Source organism: Ambystoma mexicanum, chromosome 3q, assembly GCF_040938575.1.
Source record: "Ambystoma mexicanum isolate Mex_15411 chromosome 3q, UKY_AmexF1_1, whole genome shotgun sequence".
NCBI classification, from domain to species: Eukaryota; Metazoa; Chordata; class Amphibia; order Caudata; family Ambystomatidae; genus Ambystoma; species Ambystoma mexicanum.
The window spans coordinates 1,134,255,927-1,134,277,885 of record NC_090926.1 but is presented as its reverse complement, the minus strand read 5'-3'; the positions used below and the strand labels follow the sequence as shown (position 1 = coordinate 1,134,277,885).

General features: G+C 49.7%; 1 protein-coding gene across 3 annotated transcripts in view; it reads right to left on the bottom strand.

The window, feature by feature from the left end:
• The window catches only part of LOC138447680 (adhesion G protein-coupled receptor E1-like), a 908,650-nt gene that overhangs the window by 852,701 nt on the left and 33,990 nt on the right, over positions 1–21,959 (bottom strand). For 2 of the 3 annotated variants that reach the window (XM_069603943.1, XM_069603945.1), the window contains exon 3: positions 20,793–20,822. The exons of the other annotated variant lie outside the window; for it this stretch is intronic. In XM_069603943.1, coding sequence (XP_069460044.1) covers positions 20,793–20,822 — 30 coding nt within the window. The remainder of the gene's footprint in view (positions 1–20,792; positions 20,823–21,959) is intronic. 3 annotated transcript variants of the gene reach the window in all.

Genomic DNA, 21,959 nt, shown 5'->3' with positions numbered 1-21,959 from the left:
AGTTAAAGGGAAAGCGCACTGACTAATATTCACCAATACCATACCAAATTACAAAAAGTACTTCTAAACACGCACAATGTTATATAGATACCTTTTTAAACTTCTGTGAAGGTGAATGGATTCACACAAGCAGCCCAGTGCCATATTTCAATCAAGAGGCTTATCAACAAGAACAACAACAAAAACATTTGCCATAGACAGTAATGGCCGAGGGTATAAAATGGCACGAATAACACCATTAATACAAAAGATACACTTATAGAAAAAGTATCCCAAACAAACTTTGAACAAAATATTCATTTTGCCCAAACAAACCATACAGAGTTCAAATGGACATGCAACTCAATATGTAATGTACACCAACAATCCTTTAAATCTTTACGAAATCTTTACGAAAATTCCTCAATCACTACGTGAAACTAAAAGACAAAAGTAAAATGAAAACTTAGGAAATCCAAGATGGCGGAAAAGCCCACATTTGCGCCAGAATCCAGGAGAACCGCGCAGTTTTGTGCACACCAAAATGGTCCCCTCGACCTGCCACCCACCAGTGCAAAGAAAGATGGTTCTGTTCAAAACCCGTTTTTATTAATGTCAAAAATTGCTAAGATCATAGGCCCGAAACCACCAAACAAAAATCCAACTATGGTTGAGTGTTTTACTTTGCTATACTACAGATGCACATCAATGCCATGTCAAGTAAGGATCATATACTATCAAGTAAAATCCTTTCCTTTTGAAATGTGTTAATTCAAGACAGATGTCAAAAATAGGTGCAGTACCGGCATTGGACACTGACCGGCGCTGGCGCTCTATAAATCCTGACAGGAGAGCTGTCTTGCAGAAATGTGCAGTGAACAGAAGGGGGTTTTATGTAATTAAAAGTTCAAAAGACTTGCCTTCCTGAGAACCATTAACACCTCAGACACACACACAACAGCCCAGGATATCACATGGCCCTGTTGATTGAGGGGGAGGAGTTTCTCCTGCAGCCTGCAGGACCCAACACAATAGACCCTTTCAATTGAATAGAAATGCAGATTTGGGTGTGGGCTGTAAACAGCTGCCCTGCCTGGTAGGAGAGACATGTGATCCCTGACTCCCCCAGTTCCTACGGGCGGGCCAGACAGGACTGTGGATTCATATTGCAGCAAATATATGTTTAAGTTAAATGCTTCTAAAATCTTGTATTAAGCTCACAGAAATGTACAATTTGGTGGATCCTGAAAATGAAAAATGCCCTCACAATTTGAGCCCAAATTCCATTTTGTGCGGTGTTCTGGGACCGAACCCCGCTATTTATTAATATTGCAGACACTGTGTTTAGGATAGAGATATAGTAATTTCCAGTAATATGCTCAGGGAAGGGGTGCAGGTCTGTGTAAATTTTGAGGAAAAACCAATATGGCGAAAGTCACTAAAAAGCACAAAATGTTGCCATTTGTAAACCCAGGCTCTGAGGGGGATCAGAGTTGGGCGAGAGTGTATCTTAAATTAATCTGTGAAATGTGTATGTAATTTCAACGACGTGTGTATCTGGGAAACCTGTTAGTTATGAAAAATGTATTTTCTAAGTAAAAGCAAAGGGGCGTTTCTTCAATAGACTGTAAGACTCTGACTCACTCTGACACACTATCCTTTCTCAAATCAGGTCACAGAGAATCCTTGGCCTATCAAATCATGAGAGGGTTGGGCATGCAGAATGAGCAGACCCACCCACTTTCAAAACACATAAAAAGAGACTGCTTGGACAGGCAAAGGATTCATTTTTCATTTTCTTGCGGAGCTTTTTGACGGACGACTTCAAATCCTGATTCCAGATTTTACATCCAGAGATCCAGAACTTAACTCCAGAACTTAAAGCAAAGGCCTAACCCACAAGCTGAGAACTCTTCTCAGCAGGCCTTCAGAATCCAGCAATCCAACCAAACTATTCTACAGCCGGCCGAGCCGTTGGATTCTTTACCAAGAACTTTTGCCAGAACTGGTAGCAGACCCAGAAAGCAGTGCTGTATCCAGAATCCACTTGATCCAGACCAGCAGAACCAGGGAACAAACCGCTGTGAAGTGCCGACAGCAGAACCACAGAAAAAGAGATCCAAACCAGAGAACCAGTACCAGAAACCACCCGGAGTCCAGTTCAAACCTGCTGACCAGACCCTGACGGCCTATTTCAAATTCATAGTGTGAGTACTCAGCCAGAACTGTGCAAAACCAATCTCTTAGCTTAAAATAATCTGATTCAAAACATTTGAACCTCTTAGAACTGCATCATAAGGAATTGTGTGTCCATCCTGTTGATTCAAACCTTCCAAGCGCATCTGTCATTCTGAAACTGTAATTTCATTTCTGAAAATCTACCTCCACAAAATCGTCCGTATCTCTTGAGCCGTTTGTGCTAGAAGCGAGTTTTAACTTTCATTTTAAAGCTAAGATTCTAAACTTTCCAACAAACCCAGAACCGACTTTCTTTTCATTATACTGTTTCCGTAATCGCGCTTGACGCACTCGGAAAAAGTGCAGCGATTTGTGATTTGGCTCAAATTTCTTCACTTGTCAAAATAGCAGCTTCTTGCTTTCCTTTGCTGAAATTCGTTTGAAACCTGATAATCATTCATAGAGCATTGCTAAAGTGATCCTGAACTAATACAAAGTAGCTATCACCCACCCTGAATCTCTTATAGGGAATTAAAATCATTTTTAGCATATTTTTCCCTTCTTTGCATACCACATTTAAAGTACTTTTGCCTGTGTTTAAAATCATCCCTGTTTCTCTAAGCTTGCTGGGGGGGGGGACGGGAACTGAATTGCATTTGATTGTATTCCTGAAAACTGTGTGCTTTACTTCCATCTCCTTAGATTGCATAGGTGGGGAGTGAATTGCCACAAGGGGAAAAGTGAACATATTAGCTCTTGTTGAACCCATATCAGTTTATCAGTTCATTCCTGTGCTGCATTCTTTTCCATCACTACATTCCTTGAAATCATAAAAGCATTCTCTGTTACCTCATACTGTCTATACTAACTCCTCATTAATTGTAAAGAAGTGTGCTAGTGTAACATTATCCATTGTTGATCGACATTACACTCGTAAGTGTGCTATCAAATATTAATTTATTCATAAAAGTGTGATATATATATATTGTTTAATTTTTCAATAAATCTTTTAAATTGCAAAACAAACCTACTTCTTGGCTCAGTGAGGTCAGGGGGATTCAAAGAGAGGGGTGTTATCCAAGGGTTTATCATCCAGGGTATAACTTGCTATAAAAATATATAATTAAGGGCTTCCCTTGGGCATCCCAGACAAAGGCATTGACTTAGTGGGAGTGCTTTATTGAAGTCATTTAACAAGATTTGGGGGCTCGAGCCGGAGATTCTGGATTAGATCTATCACTTATGCAGATTAATACGGTGTGCTAACTGACAGGATACATAATCCTGTTGGATCACCACGCCGTATTACAATGTACAAACACCCCTCAAAGGAACGCTCTAAGGAAACGGTCTGTTTTGCAAAATAAAATACAAACTTCTGTAAGTCAGGAAGGAAATCAATTAAAAGAATGACGACCTTGGTAGATATCAAAATAGCCAGAGAACACCTCTTACATAAGCTATTTGTGAGAGGTGAGTGGTCTCATCAGGACCAGGCGGTCTGGTTGCAGGCAATCGCACCCCAGATCACTGAAACAGGGTCAGACATATGGAGAGATCAGGGCCCATTACATGTGGTCCTGAGTGAACTATATATGGCCCCTAAGGCCAAGGATGAGCACAACAAGATTGCCAGGGTAGCGGCATATTTATATTTATATTTGGGAGCCATACAGGACAAATGTGCTGAAGGCCAGGATCTGGCAAATAGGCAACTGATGGCCTTAGAGAAGGCCCAATCGGACCTGATCTCTTCTGAGCAGAGGCTGCCAGGAGTCAGAAAATGATAGTAGGCAGTATATTATTAAAATAAAGGAGGATATGGATATCCTGCAACAGGAAAAGGCTGACCAGGATACCAGATTTCTGGCCTTGCAGAAGGAGTACCAAGAAGGTTTGGACTCCCTACTGCAGAGCCAGAAAAATCTGGAGCAAAAACTAGACTTTAACAGGGCATGCACAGAGCAGGTAGCTACCCTGCTAATCCGACTAGACAGAGAGAAAGAGGAGAGCAATAAACTGATTTTGAAAGACCTGGATACCCAGGCAGAGTTTGATCAAGAATGCCAGAAAGCTGGTGCCTTTCAAAGGCAGAGGGATGACCTGGTGGCACAGATGCAGGCTCTTAGTCAGGAAAGGGACACCTTAGGCCAGGAAGTCTGCCAATTAAAAGAAAAAATTGAAGGAAATCACCTGGCCCTTCAGGGGCTGGGTGACCTCCAAAAAGAGCATCAGGACTTGCTAGAGCACACCAGGAGGGTGGAAGATGCCCTGGCAAGAAAGGAACAGGCCAGTAGGGATGGGACTCAGGAGGTAACCCTCCTGCAGCAAAGACTGGCCCAGTATTCTAGGACCAACCAGGTGGCACAGAGAGAGAATGAGGCTCTCTCTCAGCACAATGATAAGCTCCAGCAACAGGTAGCCATGCAGGAGAGACTGATAAAGTCTAGTAAGGCCTTAACTGAGGAACTGAAAGCGCAGGCTCTTGCATTGCAACAGGGAGCAGGGGCTGACAGAGATGAAGTTCGCTGGGAAAGGGAAACACCTGAGCATAACCTCAGGAGCCCTAGTACCAGAGACGTTCATCTCTCCCAGTCCTTGGACTCTGCCACCCCCATGTCCCTAGGCGCACATGAGCACAGGGCCACAGGGAGGGCAGATTACTATCCAGCCAAAAGTATGGGGTTCATAGGCCAGTACCTCCCAGGAATGGATGGGCGGGCATCCGGGTATGGGCACCTAAGCACAGTGCAATTTAGTGGGGAACCCCAGGAGAGTAGGCCCACCAAGGGCATCCTGAAAACCTCTGCCCTGTTAGGTCAGTGGGGGGGTACCGATCAAATCCTGGCAGCAAGGAGGGATCTGAAGACTCATCTGAGCGGCCCAGGACACAGGAGACTAGTTCCCCACATTCTGCCAGCCATTGCCAGGCTCGCAGAATCCGGGAAAACCTGGAAGATCAGACTGGCACCTCTGGGAGCAGTGCTTCTGAGTCAGAGGATGAATGGACCAGGGTTACCCGAACCAAAAAGGCCAATAAGGCAAAAAAGGGCCTTGCTTAAGGACCCCTTAAAGCAGATCAAGGCAATAAGGAGTGTCATCACCCCTTATCACAAGAACGCCAAGTATTCTGTTTGGGTACACTTGGAGCTTTATGAGCAAATGATGGAGACTTTCCATTTGAAAGACAGCAGTAGCTGCATTCAGTATGTAAAATGGACATTCTCCCCAGAATACTCAAGTTTCTTTGCGGGGCTGGAGGACCAAAATCATTCAAGATGGTCAACCTACAGGGCGGCCATCTTGAAACATTTTTCTGTTCACAGAAATCCCCAAGAGGCTCGCAAGGCAGCCTACAATTTGCAATGTGGGGAGGATCAGGCCCCACAAGAATTTGTGCAGGAGTTAAAGCATGCTTTTGCGCAGGCTACAAAAAGGGTACGCACGGACAGTAAAGAATTTGTTAATACGTTTTTCCATGCCTTACCCAAATACATAATGACCCAGCTCGTGAGAGACTTTCACGAGAAAAGGTCTTTAGACTGGGTCATTGAGCAAGCCACCCGCATCTATGAGGTGCAGAAACCGGTGGAAAATAAGAATCAGCCCAAAAACCCCAAAACCAACAGCACCCCTGCTGCTGCCAAGGTGGCAGAGGTAAAGGTTGCCCCCGTTTTAGATTTGGAGATGGGGGGACCTAAAAACCTGCCCGCACCAAATAATTCTCAGCCCAGAAGGCCCTCGGCCAGTCACAGACAGGGAGGCAAGGCGGTAGTCCCACAAATGGGGTCCCTGGCCACCCTGACTATGTAAGTCCATGCTACAAGGGAAACAGACCCATCCTGGGGTATGTGTGGACTCCTCCAGCCCAAGGGGGGGATCCAACCAGGCACCCAACCCAGGGAACCTCCCTCCTAACTTCCCACAGGAGGGCAGAATTTCACCAAACCCTGGGCAGAACTTTTCCCCAGGTTCCACCCAATTTCCAGCCCCAAAATCATCCATCCTTCTTTCCCCAATTCCCTGAGCCCAGACAACCTAATCCGGGAGAGGGGAGGCCAAGGTTGGAGGGGTACCCAAATCTTCCCATCCCGGGGTACTACCAGAGAAGGGATAGCTACCCTTCCCGGGATCAGTCCAGGGGAGAAAACAGAACCCTGTATCAGCCTGAGCGGGTTTCCCAACTTGAGTGCCAGGTCCAAAATATGGCACAGGAGCTGGATCGCATGCTAAGGGCCCAGCAGAACCCTCAGATGAGCATGCCACCGCAGAATGCCCCAAACTCTGGGCCTGGTGCTCCAGAACAATGACGGGGGCAGCACCCCGATAACCCACCGGTACCCAGGGAGGAGGCACAAGGGGAAGTGGGGTGTAAAGCCTTGGAGGAAGCTTCCTTCCCCACTTGTAAACAGCCCCTGGAAACCCAGGAACCGGAAACAAAATCTCCGGCCCCTGAAAGTCTGCCTCCCAAGGAGCAGAGGGGAGGTAGGAGAAACAAAGGACCCAAACAGACCCATTTTGTGGAGGAGGTACAGGTCTTCCAATTTGAGGGAGAGGGATCCTCAGAGGATCCTGGGAAAAGGATCTTCTCCTTCAGAGATGGGGGAACTCCTCCCAAGGACCAAGGAAAAATGGGTCCCAAAGGATTCCAATCCAGACTGGGTAGATGTGGGGATTGAGCTGTCGCCGCCCATCATCCTATGCCAGAATCAATAATACCGAAAACCCCTGGTTCAAACCCATCCTGGTGACTGCCTCCAAAAAGGGATGGCGGCCCAGAACCGGAACCAGGGGAACCTAAAACCGAATCAATAGACTAGGTAGATTTGGGGATTGAGCTGTCGCCGCCCATCATTGTATCCCAGAACCACCAATACCGAAAACCCCTGGTTCAAACCCATCCTGGTGATTGCCTCCAAAAAGGGGGGGCAGCCCAGAACCGGAACCAGGGGAACCCAAAACCGCATCAATAGACTGGGTAGATGTGGGGATTGAGCTGTCGCCGCCCATCATCCTATCCCAGAACCAACAGCATCAAAATCCCCGGGTTCAAACCCATTCTGGTGACTGTCTCCAAAAAGGGGGGGGGGAGGCCCAGGACCGGAACCAGGGGAACTCGAATATCCTCTTTCAAGTTGCCAACTTTTTCTTGCAGATTCCCATGACTCTCCACAGAATTCTGCCCAAATCTCTTCTCTCTCAATGTCCAAAACCAGAAAATTAACCCCCCAATTGTCCAAAAATGTGCATTATCAGTGCCCCCTTACAGAGAAGGAGGGAAGATATTATGCCCCGGTACAAGTACAGGGGCAGGGTACAATTTTGGCACTGGTGGACACTGGATCCCAAGCTACTCTTCTGTCCAAACGGGCCTTTGATGAAATAAATTCAGGAAGGGGGAGAAATACCAGATTCCTCTCACCTCTCTTCCTGGACAACTGCAGAACTTTGACGGGAAGGAAATTCCCGTTGAGGGGACTGCAGATTTGGACATTAAAATTGGGCGACACAAGTAAAAACACCCGGTCATAGTAGTGACTCCAGAGGGCACCCCTTGTTTACTAGGGAATGACCTCCTGAGAAGGTTGTCACCCCTAATCGATTGCGTAAACAAGGTCCTCTGGACTCAGACTAGCCAACCAATAAAATTAAAACAGAGTGTCAACCATATTAGTTTAAACGGCACATGCCACATGGTTGAACAAAAATCTGACCAAGTAGAATTTCACTTCAAGAACAACCAGATTCCAGACGTGACAGTAATAGCAATAGGGCAACAGACTGGTGATGGGGGGTCCTCTCTATTTCTGAAAATCAACCTTCCCTCCAGTTTAAGGTGGTATTCCACACTGGAAGGAAATACTCTGAAATTCTTTACTAATCCACAATCAGAAACTCCCATTCCTATAGTTCAGAGCCTGGCTGATATTCAGCAAATTGGAGAGCAGTTGTTCATCCCCGTTCAGTTAAATGAAGGGAAGGACTCTGTTCTCGCCCGAGTGTGTGTGAACAACGGTAAGAGCTTCATCAGCGAAGCCATGTTCAGCCAACTCCAAAAAGATCCAGCCATTCGTACATTCAAACTGATAGACATATGGGAAATGGACCTGAAAGCACCCAATTCCAAACATCTCCTGCCAAGCAGGTGTATGCTCAAAATCTCCATTGGCAACAAGAGCATAGTCCATAATTTTGGGTCGTGCGAGACGTCACTGCTGCCTTTTACTTAGGCAATGATATTCTCAATCGCTTTGCCATTAGTTTGGACCTAATCAACTTCAAAGCTTGGTCCCGATTAGCGGATAATCCCATGGGCTCTGATGATCCAGAAAAAGCATTTAGGTCAGCTCAATTGCTACCTTATGCAGTTGAAATTCAGATTAAAGAGGAAGTCACCATCCCAGAAAGGACCCAACAATTCTCCCTGGAAGTGAAAGTTAAAAGAGGACAAAAATTGAAAAACCCTGATGCTTATATTCATCTAAATGCTTCCCTCCAACAGCAAGGGTTAGGGGTAAACCCAACACCATTAGTCAACATAGAACATGACACCATTCCAATAGAGGTGGATAACAGCGACTTAAAGAGTATTACTCTAGCCGCAGGCACCATTATTGGAATGGCGCTTGATGACCGACATTTCTCCATTGATTTAGGAAATGAACTGTTAGGACCAATCCCCACGGACTGTTTTGACAGTGACAGTGATGACAATACAACACCAGATAGGATTTTTACCCGGCATGGGGGGAACTTCCTGGTGTACACTTCTTGCCCTTATGGTAAGGAAGATGTGACTTGTGACTTCAGAAGGGATGAGGTGATTTTCCAGGTCCATGAGGGCTTCCTTTCCAACCTGAAGCCTCCAGTCCAAATCAGCACTCTGACCAGGGACTTCTCCACCCAGCTGGAGGGGGCCGCTGAGATAGCGAAACCAGAAGTCTTTCCAGGCTTCAGGCAGATGGTGGAAGAGAGAGTCAAACTAGCTGATGCCTGCGTGACTCTGGAACAGAAGCAAAAGTTGAAACAAGTTTTCTTGGATTTCCAAGATCTCTTTGCGGTAGACTCATACGACTGTGGTCGCACCGACATCCACACAACAACAATTCCCACGGACCCTGGCATGACTCCAGTGTTTGTGAAGCAATATCGCTTTCCTCTCACATCCATGGAGTCCCTCACTGAAATAATTAAGAACCTTGAGTCCCGGGGAATAATCCGTCCAGTCCACAGCACCTTCAATAATCCGGTGCTGGGAATATTGAAGCCAAACGGCCAGTGGAGACTCTGCGCTGACCTTAGGGAGCTCAACAAACGGGTCCATACTTCCCGATGGCCTCTGCCCGACATTGACCAAGGGCTGGCCCAGATCCAGGAGTCACAGGTATTCACTGCAATAGACCTGACCAATGGATACTGGACTGTGCCTGTCAGTAGGGAGGATCAATACTAGCTGGCTTTTACCTTTGGGGACCAGCAGTACACATGGACCCGGACTCCCTTCGGATACCTCAACTCCGGCAATGAATTCAACATTTTCCTACATAAGGCCATGCCCGACCTGGGTGCAAGGGGTAACCTCGCTTATGTAGATGATGTCCTCATCAAAAGTTCATCTGTGGAGGAACACATAGCAGAGATCCGTTATGTTCTGACACAGTTGAGGGCCGCCGGAGCCAAACTTTCCTTTCAGAAAGCACAGTGGTGTAGAACCCATGTTAATTTCTTGGGGCATGTGATTACTCCTCAGGGTCTCTGTCCCCAGGAAAAGAAAGTGGAAGCACTTCAGAAACTGAAAGACCCCACAACTCTGCGGGAACTAAGGAGCCTCCTTGGACTGACTAATTACAGCAGAAAGTTCATTGAGGGCTACGCAGAGATCACCAGACCACTGATTCATCTCTTAAAGGGAGGGTAAAGTGGGAATGGGGTCCAGAACAATCCGAGGCAGTAAGACAGCTCAAAAGAAGCCTCTCACAAGCGCCCTGCCTAGCTTACCCTTTCAGAAACAAGGAGTTTTTCCTGGAGACAGGGTTCTCTAATACGTGCTTGACGGCAGTATTATACCAAAAGCATGACAAGGTCAATAAAGTAATCTCCTATGCGAGCAAAACTTTATCCTCTGTGGAGGAAAAATTCAACGATTGTGAGAAGGCACTCCTGGCAACGGTGTGGGCATTGAAGAATTACCGCCCATTCATCCAGGGGGAACACATCATAGTGCAGACTCCACACCAGCCTCTGCAATATCTCCAAAGTGACTGAATCTGGGCCGGAAATGTGAGTAATTCCCGAATTACTTCCTGGATCCTGTCAATGCAAGGCTTTCCTGTGGAGGTCAGATATGGCCAAAACAAGAAGAGTCCCCTCGCGAAAGTCTGAAAATCAAGGACAACATGGAGGCATACCTTAATTCCCCACACAAAGTATTTGAAGAAGACAAGTGTGAGGGAATGCCCACTGTCTATGTGGATGGATGCTATTACCATGTTGACAACATCGGGGAAAAAGAACTGGTGGCCGGCGTAGGGAATGCATGGGTGAACGAGTCCCCAGAACCCTCCGCTGGAACAAAATTGGTCCCCGAAGTAGTCAGGTGGAAGAGTTGATGTCTGTGCATCAGGCCATCCTCACTGCTGTCCAACATCAACTCCACGAACTGGTCATAATCACAGACTCAGATTATGTACGGAACGGGTTTGTGGAGCACCTGGTTAACCCTTTAAGTGCCATGGGTATTTCTCCCCAGTGCCAGAGCCTTTTTTGGTGATTTTGGTATGTGGCCATTCAATGGCTTGTAACTTTTTCGTTACAAGAGATATCTCGGCCAAATTTGGCTCCTTTTTTTCCCAAATGTAGGCGGTCGTAACGCCACCCAGGAATCCCAGGTTGCTGTAGGGGGGTGAGAGAAAATAAGGAAAATGTGCGAAAATTTTGGGTTTTTTCAAAAATGCCAATAAAATGATGTACAAAGAAGCCTGTGGTTTTTTCCTTGTAAGAGCTAGGAACAAATGGTTTGCTGTGCTGAGTTCCTCAATGTGTTGGCTTTCAGGAACAGGTTGAGTGGAAATGGAAAAAAAATTATTTTGATGGGGTTATCAACCGTTTTGTGAGAGGTAGGCTATTTTTGCCATTTTTGCCAATTGGACATGCATGGACGGAATGGAAGAAAAGGGCAGGAAAGCCAAATTGGAGGACAGAAAGGCATATATTTCTGAAAAGTAGACAAAATTCCAAGTTTAGGAAGGGGTGATTTGCATAGGTCAGGCAACAACTAGGTAGGGGAAACTGCCATCGAATGGGAGATAAGCGGGAAAATGACTGAAAAAAAAGGCATGTGTTGGACATGGTTGGCTTGGTACGGCAATGGCTTCTATGAATTTTGAGAAAAGCAATGCTCCGCTACATTCCCCCGACTCTTGCAGTTAGGAGAGCATACCATTTTTGTAGTGTTTGTACAAAACAAGCAATACCACAAGCCAAACACTGAGCCATGGTACACAGGAGTTTTACGCTCACGGCCTGACCAGATGCACTTAGCATGTGTAAATTGGGAAAACCAATGTGGTGAGGAACGGCAGCCATACATTTTTTGAAAGAGCACAAGCAGACCTTTTCAAGGGTAGGTGACTTGTGCAGGTTACAAAAGTGTATGGTGGCTAAAGCAGCGACTAAATGTAGGTCACATTTGGGAAAAGAAAGGGTTGTGAGACAAAGGGCTCCAGCAAATGGGTCAAAACGTTATGAAAACCACACAAACACAACACATGGCCTACCGTCCCGCGTTCCCACAGGTGTACCAAAGAAAACGGTACCTCACATGTGTGGGTGCACCTACCTGGCCGCCAAGGGGAAAGCCTAAAACACAAGTAACCCCAAGTCTGTTTTCACACCGGAAATGTCACACTCTCACATCATACAGATATGGGCCTCGGGTGTCCAAGCCACCAAGGAAAACAGGGAACCCCATGCATTTCCAAAAAGAGGACACCCGTGGGAATCCGCAGAGGTATGATATGCCCAAATCGCCCCAGGATTTATTACCCACACACCCCCGCAAAGCCCGAAATGTGGGAAAAAATACGCAATTTCCGGACATTTCGCTCGGCTCACCCATCGAAACACGCCCCCAACAACACATGGCCTACCGTCACGCGTTCCCACAGGTGTCCCGATGAAAACGGTACCTCACATGTGTGGGTGCACCTACCTGGCCACCAAGGGGAAAGCCTAAAACACAAGTAACCCCAAGTCTGTTTTCAGAGGGAAATCTCAGACATTCTGCCAACCGGCACAACGTACAGATATGGGCCTCGGGTGTCCAAGCCACCGAGGAAAACAGGGAACCCCATGCATTTCCAAAAAGAGGACACCCGTGGGAATCCGCAGAGGTATGATATGCCCAAATTTCCCCAGAATTTATTACCCAGACACCCCTGCAAAGTCCGAAATGTGGGAAAAAATACGCAATTTCCGCACATTTCGCTCGGCTCACCCATCGAAACACGCCCCCAACAACACATGGCCTACCGTCACGCGTTCCCTCAGGTGTCCCGATGAAAACGGTACCTCACATGTGTGGGTGCACCTACCTGGCCGGCAAGGGGAAAGCCTAAAACACAAGTAACCCCAAGTCTGTTTTCAGAGGGAAATCTCAGACATTCTGCCAACCGGCACAACGTACAGATATGGGCCTCGGGTGTCCAAGCCACCAAGGAAAACAGGGAACCCCATGCATTTCCAAAAAGAGGACAACCGTGGGAATCCGGAGAGGTATGATATGCCCAAATTGCCCCAGAATTTATTACCCAGACACCCCTGCAAAGTCCGAAATGTGGGAAAAAATACGCAATATCCGCACATTTCGCTCGGCTCACCCATCGAAACACGCCCCCAACAACACATGGCCTACCGTCACGCGTTCCCACAGTTGTCCCGATGAAAACGGTACCTCACATGTGTGGGTGCACCTACCTGGCCACCAAGGGTAAAGCCTAAAACACAAGTAACCCCATGTCTGTTTTCAGAGGGAAATCTCAGACATTCTGCCGACCGGCACAACGTACAGATATGGGCCTCGGGTGTCCAAGCCACCGAGGAAAACAGGGAACCCCATGCATTTCCGAAAAGAGGACACCCGTGGGAATCCGCAGAGGTATGATATGCCCAAATTGCCCCAGAATTTATTACCCAGACACCCCTGCAAAGTCCGAAATGTGGGAATAAATACGCATTTTCCTCACATTTTGCTCGACTCACCCATCGAAACACGCCCCCAACAACACATGGCCTACTGTCCCGCGTTCCCACAGGTGTCCCGATGAAAACGGTACCTCACATGTGTGGGTGCACCTACCTGGCCGCCAAGGGGAAAGCCTAAAACACAAGTAACCCCAAGTCTGTTTTCACACCGGAAATGTCACACTCTCACATCATACAGATATGGGCCTCGGGTGTCCAAGCCACCAAGGAAAACAGGGAACCCTATGCATTTCCGAAAAGAGGACACCTGTGGGAATCCGCAGAGGTATGATATGCCCAAATCGCCCCAGAATTTATTACCCAGACACCCCTGCAAAATCCGAAATGTGGGAAAAAATATGCAATTTCCGCACATTTCGCTCGGCTCACCCATCGAAACACGCCCCCAACAACACATGGCCTACCGTCACGCATTCCCACAGGTGTCCCGATGAAAACGATACCTCACATGTGTGGGTGCACCTACCTGGCCGCCAAGGGGAAAGCCTAAAACACAAGTAACCCCAAGTCTGTTTTCAGAGGGAAATCTCAGACATTCTGCCGACCGGCACAACGTACAGATATGGGCCTCGGGTGTCCAAGCCACCGAGGAAAAAAGGGAACCCCATGCATTTCCAAAAAGAGGACACCCGTGGGAATCCGCAGAGGTATGATATGCCCAAATTGCCCCAGAATTTATTACCCAGACACCCCTGCAAAGTCCGAAATGTGTGGAAAAAATGCTTTTTCCGCACATTTCGCTCGACGCACCCATCGAAACACGCCCCCAACAACACATGGCCTACCGTCACGCGTTCCCACAGGTGTCCCGATGAAAACGGTACCTCACATGTGTGGGTGCACCTACCTGGCCGCCAAGGGGAAAGCCTAAAACACAAGTAACCCCAAGTCTGTTTTCACACCGGAAATGTCACACTCTCACATCATACAGATATGGGCCTCGGGTGTCCAAGCCACCAAGGAAAACAGGGAACCCCATGCATTTCCGGAAAGAGGACACCCGTGGGAATCCACAGAGGTATGATATGCACAAATCGCCCCAGGATTTATTACCCAGACACCCCCGCAAAGTCCGAAATGTGGGAAAAAATACGCAATTTCCGCACATTTCGCTCGGCTCACCCATCGAAACACACCCCCAACAACACATGGCCTACCGTCACGCGTTCCCACAGGTGTCCCGATGAAAACGGTACCTCACATGTGTGGGTGCACCTACCTGGCCGCCAAGGGGAAAGCCTAAAACACAAGTAACCCAAGTCTGTTTTCAGAGGGAAATCTCAGACATTCTGCCAACCGGCACAACGTACAGATATGGGCCTCGGGTGTCCAAGCCACCGAGGAAAACGGGGAACCCCATGCATTTCCAAAAAGAGGACACCCGTGGGAATCCGCAGAGGTATGATATGCCCAAATTGCCCCAGAATTTATTACCCAGACACCCCTGCAAAGTCCGAAATGTGGGAAAAAATACGCAATTTCCGCACATTTTGCTCGGCTCACCCATCGAAACACGCCCCCAACAACACATGGCCTACCGTCACGCGTTCCCACAGGTGTCACGATGAAAACGGTACCTCACATGTGTGGGTGCACCTACCTGGCCGCCAAGGGGAAAGCCTAAAACACAAGTAACCCCAAATCTGTTTTCAGAGGGAAATCTCAGACATTCTGCCGACCGGCACAACGTACAGATATGGGCCTCGGGTGTCCAAGCCACCGAGGAAAATAGGGAACCCCATGCATTTCCAAAAAGAGGACACCCGTGGGAATCCGCAGAGGTATGATATGCCCAAATTGCCCCAGAATTTATTACCCAGACACCCCTGCAAAGTCCGAAATGTGGGGAAAAAAACGCTTTTTCCGCACATTTCGCTCGACGCACCCATCGAAACACGCCCCCAACAACACATGGCCTACCGTCCCGCGTTCCCACAGGTGTCCCGATGAAAACAGTACCTCACATGCGTGGGTGCACCTACCTGGCCGGCAAGGGGCAAGCCGAAAACGCAAGCAACCCCCAGTCTGTTTGCAGAGGGGAATCTCAGCCATTCTGCCGACCGGCACAACATACAGATATGGGCCTCGGGTGTCCAAGCCACCAAGGAAAACAGGGAGCCCCATGCATTTCCGAAAAGAGGACACCCGTGGGAATCCGCAGAGGTGTGATTTGCGCACATCGCCCCAGATTTTTTTACCCAGACACCCCTGCAAAGTCCAGACTTTGCAGGGGTGTGTGGGTAATAAATTCTGGGGCAATTTGGGCATATCATACCTCTGCGGATTCCCACGGGTGTCCTCTTTTCGGAAATGCATGGGGTTCCCTGTTTTCCTCAGTGGCTTGGACACCCGAGGGCCATATCTGTACGTTGTGCCGGTCGGCAGAATGTCTGAGATTTCCCTCTGAAAACAGACTTGGGGTTACTTGTGTTTTAGGCTTTCCCCTTGGCGGCCAGGTAGGTGCACCCACACATGTGAGGTACCGTTTTCATCGGGACACCTGTGGGAACGCGTGACGGTAGGCCATGTGTTGTTGGGGGCGTGTTTCGATGGGTGAGCTGAGCGAAATGTGCGGAAATTGCATATTTTTTCCCACATTTCGGACTTTGCGGGGGTGTCTGGGTAATAAATCCTGGGGCGATTTGGGCATATCATACCTCTGCGGATTCCCACGGGTGTCCTATTTTCGGAAATGCATGGGGTTCCCTGTTTTCCTTGGTGGCTTGGACACCCGAGGCCCATATCTGTACGTTGTGCCGGTCGGCAGAATGGCTGAGATTCCCCTCTGCAAACAGACTGGGGGTTGCTTGCGTTTTCGGCTTGCCCCTTGGCGGCCAGGTAGGTGCACCCACGCATGTGAGGTACCGTTTTCATCGGGACACCTGTGGGAACACGAGAAGGTATGACATCTGCTGTTGGCGATGTGTTTCGGTGAATGGACACAGGGAAATGTCTCTGAAATTAGCCGGAAATGAAGACAATTCTCAGACATTTCGCTCTGGCCACGCACCGAAACACACCGCCAACAACACGTGGCCTACCTTCCCGTGTCCCCACATGTGTCCCGATGAAAACGGTACCTCACATGTGTGGGTGCACCTACCGGGGGCGCAAAAGGAAAAGGGTAACCCGCTGGTAACCCCAAGCCTTTCGCCACAGCACAATTTGTTCATGTGGGCAACCTACAGATTTGTGCCTAGGGTGTCCAAGCCAGCAAGGAAAACAGGGAACCCCATGCATTTCCCAAAAGAGGACACCCGTGGGAAAGCACAGAGGTCTGATTTGCGCGAAGCGGGCCAGAATTTATTACCCAGAACCCCAGACAAAGTGAACATTGTGTTTTTTCCCCACCAAATATCACACTTTGTCGGGGATTGTGGCTAATAAAAACTGGGGCAATTTGCGCAAGGCAGACCTCTGTGGATTCCCACGGGTGTCCTCTTTTGGGAAATGCATGGGGTTCCCTGTTTCCCTTGCTGGCTGCGACACCCTAGGCCCAAATCTGTAGGTTGCCCACATGAACAAAATGGGCAGTGGCGAATGGCTTGGGGTTCCCAGTCGGTTACCCTTTTCCTTTTGCGCCCCCGGTAGGTGCACCCACACATGCGAGGTACCTTTTTCGTCGGGACACTTGTGGGAACACGAGAAGGTATGACACCTGCTGTTGGCGACGTGTTTCGGTGAGTGGACACAGGGAAATGTCTCTGAAATTGGCCGGAAATGAAGACAATTCTCAGACATTTCGCTCTGGCCACCCACCAAAACACACCGCCAACAACACGTGGCCTACCTTCTCGTGTCCCCACACGTGTCCCGAATAAAACGGTACCTCACATGTGTGGGCGCACCTACCGTGGGCGCAAAAGGAAAAGGGTAACCGACTGGGAACCCCAAGCCATTCGCCACTGCCCATTTTGTTCATGTGGGCAACCTACAGATTTGGGCCTAGGGTGTCGCAGCCAGCAAGGGAAACAGGGAACCCCATGCATTTCCCAAAAGAGGACACCCGTGGGAATCCACAGAGGTCTGCCTTGCGCAAATTGCCCCAGTTTTTATTAGCCACAATCCCCGACAAAGTGTGATATTTGGTGGGGAAAAAACACAATGTTCACTTTGTCTGGGGTTCTGGGTAATAAATTCTGGCCCGCTTCGCGCAAATCAGACCTCTGTGCTTTCCCACGGGTGTCCTCTTTTGGGAAATGCATGGGGTTCCATGTTTTCCTTGCTGGCTTGGACACCCTAGGCCCAAATCTGTAGGTTGCCCACATGAACAAATTGTGCTGTGGCGAAAGGCTTGGGGTTACCAGCGGGTTACCCTTTTCCTTTTGCGCCCCCGGTAGGTGCACCCACACATGTGAGGTACCGTTTTCATCGGGACACCTGTGGGAACGCGTGACGGTAGGCCATGTGTTGTTGGGGGCGTGTTTCGATGGGTGAGCCGAGCGAAATGTGCGGAAATTGCATATTTTTTCCCACATTTCGGACTTTGCGGGGGTGTCTGGGTAATAAATCCTGGGGCGATTTGGGCATATCATACCTCTGCAGATTCCCACGGGTGTCCTCTTTTTGGAAATGCATGGGGTTCCCTGTTTTCCTTGGTGGCTTGGACACCCGAGGCCCATATTGTATGTTGTGCCGGTCGGCAGAATGGCTGAGATTTCCCTCTGCAAACAGACTGGGGGTTGCTTGCGTTTTCGGCTTTCCCCTTGGCGGCCAGGTAGGTGCACCCACGCATGTGAGGTACCGTTTTCATCGGGACACCTGTGGGAACGCGGGACGGTAGGCCATGTGTTGTTGGGGGCGGTTTCGATGGGTGCGTCGAGCGAAATGTGCGGAAAAAGCGTTTTTTTCCCCACATTTCGGACTTTGCAGGGGTGTCTGGCTAAAAAAATCTGGGGCGATGTGCGCAAAGCACACCTCTGCGGATTCCCACGGGTGTCCTCTTTTCAGAAATGCATGGGGCTCCCTGTTTTCCTTGGTGGCTTGGACACCCGAGGCCCATATCTGTACGTTGTGCCGGTCGGCAGAATGGCTGAGATTCCCCTTTGCAAACAGACTGGGGGTTGCTTGTGTTTTCGGCTTGCCCCTTGGCGGCCAGGTAGGTGCACCCACGCATGTGAGGTACCGTTTTCATCGGGAGACCTGTGGGAACACGAGAAGGTATGACATCTGCTGTTGGCGATGTGTTTCGGTGAGTGGACACAGGGAAATGTCTCTGAAATTGGCCGGAAATGAAGACAATTCTCAGACATTTCGCTCTGGCCACCCACCAAAACACACCGCCAACAACACGTGGCCTACCTTCCCGTGTCCCCACACGTGTCCCGAATAAAACGGTACCTCACATGTGTGGGCGCACCTACCGGGGGCGCAAAAGGAAAAGGGTAACCGACTGGGAACCCCAAGCCATTCGCCACTGCCCATTTTGTTCATGTGGGCAACCTACAGATTTGGGCCTAGGGTGTCGCAGCCAGCAAGGGAAACAGGGAACCCCATGCATTTCCCAAAAGAGGACACCCGTGGGAATCCACAGAGGTCTGCCTTGCGCAAATTGCCCCAGTTTTTATTAGCCACAATCCCCGACAAAGTGTGATATTTTTTGGGGAAAAAACACAATGTTCACTTTGTCTGGGGTTCTGGGTAATAAATTCTGGCCCGCTTCGCGCAAATCAGACCTCTGTGCTTTCCCACGGGTGTCCTCTTTTGGGAAATGCATGGGGTTCCCTGTTTTCCTTGCTGGCTTGGACACCCTAGGCCCAAATCTGTAGGTTGCCCACATGAACAAATTGTGCTGTGGCGAAAGGCTTGGGGTTACCAGCGGGTTACCCTTTTCCTTTTGCGCCCCCGGTAGGTGCACCCACACATGCGAGGTACCTTTTTCGTCGGGACACCTGTGGGAACACAAGAAGGTATGACATCTGCTGTTGGCGACGTGTTTCGGTGAGTGGACACAGGGAAATGTCTCTGAAATTGGCCGGAAATGAAGACAATTCTCAGACATTTCGCTCTGGCCACCCACCGAAACACACCGCCAACAACACGTGGCCTACCTTCCCGTGTCCCCACACGTGTCCCGATGAAAACGGTACCTCACTTCTGTGGGTGCACCTACCGGGGGCGCAAAAGGAAAAGGGTAACCGACTGGGAACCCCAAGCCATTCGCCACTGCCCATTTTGTTCATGTGGGCAACCTACAGATTTGGGCCTAGGGTGTCGCAGCCAGCAAGGGAAACAGGGAACCCCATGCATTTCCCAAAAGAGGACACCCGTGGGAATCCACAGAGGTCTGCCTTGCGCAAATTGCCCCAGTTTTTATTAGCCACAATCCCCGACAAAGTGTGATATTTGGTGGGGAAAAAACACAATGTTCACTTTGTCTGGGGTTCTGGGTAATAAATTCTGGCCCGCTTCGCGCAAATCAGACCTCTGTGCTTTCCCACGGGTGTCCTCTTTTGGGAAATGCATGGGGTTCCCTGTTTTCCTTGCTGGCTTGGACACCCTAGGCCCAAATCTGTAGGTTGCCCACATGAACAAATTGTGCTGTGGCGAAAGGCTTGGGGTTACCAGCGGGTTACCCTTTTCCTTTTGCGCCCCCGGTAGGTGCACCCACACATGCGAGGTACCTTTTTCGTCGGGACACCTGTGGGAACACAAGAAGGTATGACATCTGCTGTTGGCGACGTGTTTCGGTGAGTGGACACAGGGAAATGTCTCTGAAATTGGCCGGAAATTAAGACAATTCTCAGACATTTCGCTCTGGCCACCCACCGAAACACACCGCCAACAACACGTGGCCTACCTTCCCGTGTCCCCACACGTGTCCCGATGAAAACGGTACCTCACTTCTGTGGGTGCACCTACCGGGGGCGCAAAAGGAAAAGGGTAACCGACTGGGAACCCCAAGCCATTCGCCACTGCCCATTTTGTTCATGTGGGCAACCTACAGATTTGGGCCTAGGGTGTCGCAGCCAGCAAGGGAAACAGGGAACCCCATGCATTTCCCAAAAGAGGACACCCGTGGGAATCCACAGAGGTCTGCCTTACGCAAATCGGCCCAGAATGTAATACCCAGAACCACCAGCAAAGACCCACATGGGAGAAGGGTGCCCAAGGCCAGGGATATTACCGCCGACTTTGCTGGAGCCCTGGCTGCCCTGCGTTACAGCTTCTCCCCACCAAGGAGTCTCGGCAGTGTGCCAATACCTCCCCAAAGGGAAAAGCTGTAATGCAGCCCAGCCGCAACTCCAGGACAGTTGGAGGTGATCTGCCCAGACGGGCCATTCCCACCCACACCACCAACAATCCAGCCCCAGTCTCACCCACCCCACTGACAGTGGGCCCTAACCATAGAATAATAAAAAAACAGTACTCACATAACGTTGCAGCTGCTCGGGTAGAAAAAGCTGTAAACAAAACAAAGAACATGTGTTACCTACGGTCAAACCAGCAAAATGTAGCCCTCCCCGGGGGCAAATAGGGGGGGGGGGTTGTCCTGCACTCCTCCCTGGGCTCAGGCGTCCGTTCCTAGGAGCAGATATCTGGTCCCAGGAAGGGCTGCATGACTTGGCACCCACTCCATTGCGGGTGGGGGGGAGAGGGTCAACGCCCCATCCCATTAGAAAATTCCCTGACCCTTTGGGGTGCCCCACCGCCCGCCCTAAAAAGCGTTCCACCATTTTCATTTTTTTCCTTTGGTAACCCAACTCCCCTTGGTGCAGAGGGTCACATTGGTGTGCCAATCTGGCGCCGGGGTGCCCAAACCTTACTGCCCCACCCACTGGGGGGGCCTGTCCCACCATTTTTGGGGGCCCTCTCCCCCCTCACCCCAAATGACTGGGGGACACACCTCATGCAGGCCTCCCTGGGCCTCCTCCAAATGGCTGCGTGAGGTACACCCCACCTCCATTTGGGGTGAGGGGGGAGAAGGCCACCCCAAAAGGTGGGGCAGGACCCCCAATATATGGGGCAGTAGGGTTTGGGCACCCTGGGGGCAGATAGCCACACTAATGGGCCCATCTGCACCAAGCAAAGTTGGGTAAACAAAAAACAAAATACAAAATCACAGGCTGCTTTTTAGGGGGGGCTGAGGGCCACCCTAAATTGGCAGCGCATGATGTACCGCAATGGGGGGTGGCCCTCAACCACCCCCACCCCAAATGGAGGGCCCCACCTCATGCAATCCTCCCTTTTTTTTTTTTCCCCACCCCTGGGGGCAGTGATCATCTGCCCCCAGGGGTCCCTGGCGCTGTGGCCCCATGCTTTGGGGCCACGGGGGAAGGGGGCCGCTTACCTAGTAAGCAGCCCCCCCTCCCCCACGTGTCACAAAAGGATCTTCGTTTGATCCGTGACGTTGCTGCTTTGCGCAGGGCGCCTCGATCCGCGGGCTCAAAGCCACACAATGGGTATCGTTGGAAAGGGGAAGATCTCCCCTTTCCAACGATACCTGCCTCGATCTCCGGCTTGAAATACAGCCGGAGATCGAGGCGGAACAAGAAGGGCACTCACCTTCTCTCTCCAACGCAGCAGCCGAAAATGGCTGC